The sequence below is a fragment of the Pseudomyrmex gracilis genome, unplaced genomic scaffold (assembly GCF_002006095.1).
Source record: "Pseudomyrmex gracilis isolate BER0280 unplaced genomic scaffold, ASM200609v1 scaffold_4970, whole genome shotgun sequence".
NCBI classification, from domain to species: domain Eukaryota; kingdom Metazoa; phylum Arthropoda; class Insecta; order Hymenoptera; family Formicidae; genus Pseudomyrmex; species Pseudomyrmex gracilis.
This window is the reverse complement of record NW_018025554.1, coordinates 1-2587: the sequence shown is the minus strand read 5'-3', so window position 1 is coordinate 2587 and position 2587 is coordinate 1. Positions and strand designations below refer to the sequence as shown.

The 2587-nt window shown below is 47.0% G+C and overlaps 1 protein-coding gene across 1 annotated transcript; it reads left to right on the top strand.

Moving 5' to 3' along the window:
* Positions 1-701: 701 nt before the first annotated feature.
* On the top strand, positions 702-2540 carry LOC109863437 (the record flags this gene model as incomplete). Its single annotated transcript, XM_020443707.1, has 1 exon — positions 702-2540. A coding segment is annotated over exon 1 (1839 nt), but the record flags the coding sequence as incomplete, so codon positions are not given.
* Between the last annotated feature and the right edge of the window lie 47 nt (positions 2541-2587).

Here is a 2587-nt window from a genome sequence, read left to right as displayed (position 1 = left end):
TGTTCGAAACGTACAATACCGCACAAACTTCAAAATTAAGCGCGGCGCAAGTCACCATACAGCGCAGTCGCATGCGCGCCAATCAGCACTAAAGCAAGCAATCGTCAGATGCGCAAAGCAAAGAACCAACCGGTTGGCGTCGTGAAACGCAAGAGCAGCCAATTACAAAAACCCACATGCGTCTACCGAATGTCAAGCGGCGATGATTCGCGGAAGGTCAGCAGAGCCTTCAAAAAGGTTCAAAAATTCAGCAAGTCACTAAACCGTTAACATAGAAAGTTCGAGAACTGGGCGACTATATAAGCCGCAACGATCACTGTCCGCGAGTTCATTATTCTAGCTCTTGATACAAGTCAAGGATTAATCGAAGCTCGGTTGCTCGCCGCTAATTATTTAATCGAAGCCAGGTTGCTTGCCGCTAATTCCTTTTTTTTTCTCACGGTCGCTTGCCGTCGTGATCTCAACTCTTGATCTCTTGTTGAGTAACGTGTATATATTGTAAATATCTGAATAATAAAGTTATCGTTAGACAAACCATTTATTTCAATTTCAAAAATCGTTAAAAGTGCGCGTTGTGCCGGATCTTACCCAAACATTTTTGGTCCTTCGAGCCGGATATTCCTTATCAGGAGGATTACCAGTGTCCGTGCAAACCGACGGTGATTACCTTCTCGAGCGAGAAGTGCACCTGAAAATTCAACATGGAGGTTTTGATACTGGCGCAACATGAAGTATATCAGCGAATTGGACGCACGTACGAAAATCTGAAGAAGTCAGGAATAGAAAAGATAGAACTAGGCCGAGTCCAGTCAGCACTACAGCAGCTGGACAAGAAGTGGGCTCTAATCGAAGAGCAGCACGCCAGCTTGCGCAATGAGCACTGGGTCGATTTAAAAAAACACGAATATTATACTACGGATTTTATATCTACAGCTGAAGGAACTTACCTCGTGCAAAGAGGCAAACTTCTAGAACTGGAGCGAGCTCTCAAGCCAAGGGTCGAAGAAACCAAGCAAGCGGTCGAAACATCTACAACTGTGGCACGCCGGGCCGCGCTGCCAAAAATACGGTTGCCACAATTCTCTGGGAAGTATGAAGATTGGCCAGCTTTCCGAGACCATTTTATTTCAACAATAGATAGCGATGATCTTCTGCCCCCGATCGAAAAGCTGCACTATCTACGCTCATGCGTACAAGGAGAAGCAGCCAGCATGATTCGCAATTTACCTGCAACAGAGGCGAGTTATAAGAAGGCTTGGAAAGAGTTATCTGATTTTTTCGAAAATACACAGCTACTAGTTCGTTCCTACATTAGCAAGTTCTTGTCTCTGCACAAGATGAAAAATGAAGATGCCGTAGACCTAAAGAAAATCTTCCATAGCATAGTGAACACCTACGACTCACTGGAAAACATTGGACGTCCGGTGTCATGTAGTGAAGATTTATTCGTGCATTTGATCGTAGATCTTCTCGGCCCTCGTACAAGAGATTTGTGGGACGAGCACATCAGTGTCAGCTCAGACCCTCCGAGTTATGAAACTCTTAAAACCTTTTTGCAACGTCGCTTGCAAACGCTGGATGGACGCTGGGCTACAAAGGTGGCAAAAGCGGATACAGCAGCTACCAAGTCGACCAATAAGACGACTAAAAGCCACACGGTTCAGAAAAAAGAAGCCATCCAGAAAGGATCCAAGGAGCGCTGCACATGCTGCAAAAAGGACCACTATTTGATGTTCTGTGAAAGCTTTAAAGGCAAATCTGCAGCCGAAAAACGAACGCACGTAAGTGAGAACAATCTGTGCTTTAATTGTCTAGGAAAACACAAGGTCAAGGAGTGCCTATCAAAAAAGTCATGCACAGTGTGCAATGAACGTCATCACACGCTGCTGCACGACACGAGTCGAGAAAACCGGGATGAGAGCTCCGAGGCTATCACGTCGCACGTGGCACGACACCGAGTTGAAAAGAGAATTTCGATTTTGCTAGCAACTGCTCGCGTACGCGTCGCGGATCGTTTCGGCTTACTACACAATGCTCGCGCTCTGGTTGATCAAGGCTCGGAGACCTCCTTTGTATCAGAAGCGCTAGTACAGAGACTGAAGTTACCAAGACGACATGCGTCCGTATCCGTCATAGGAGTAGGCGGAAAGCAAACCGGAGTTTCAAAGGGGCGAGTGACTTGCAAGCTCCTGCCACACTTCAGCAATTTCGAACNCACCGTTGACGCGCTCGTGCTTCCGCGTCTCAGCGCGTACACAGGGGGCTCGGACGTCATCTCGCAGCAGTGGCAACATCTCAAGAATCTCGAATTAGCTGACCCCAATTTCCTAGCAAACGATACGGTGGACATTCTTCTCGGAGCTGATGTATTCGGTGCAATCGTAAAAGCAGGTCTGCAGAAAGGAGCACCCGATGAACCTATCNCGCAACAAACTGTCTTAGGTTGGATCATCTCCGGAAATGTCACCTCATCCTCGAGAGTTTCCTCTAACAAATTGTGCGCTCACCAGTGTATAAAGGCGGAAGCCTTAACGGAGTTGGTCAGGAGATTTTGGGAGCAAGAAGAACTGCCTCAAGCTTCCTCGAT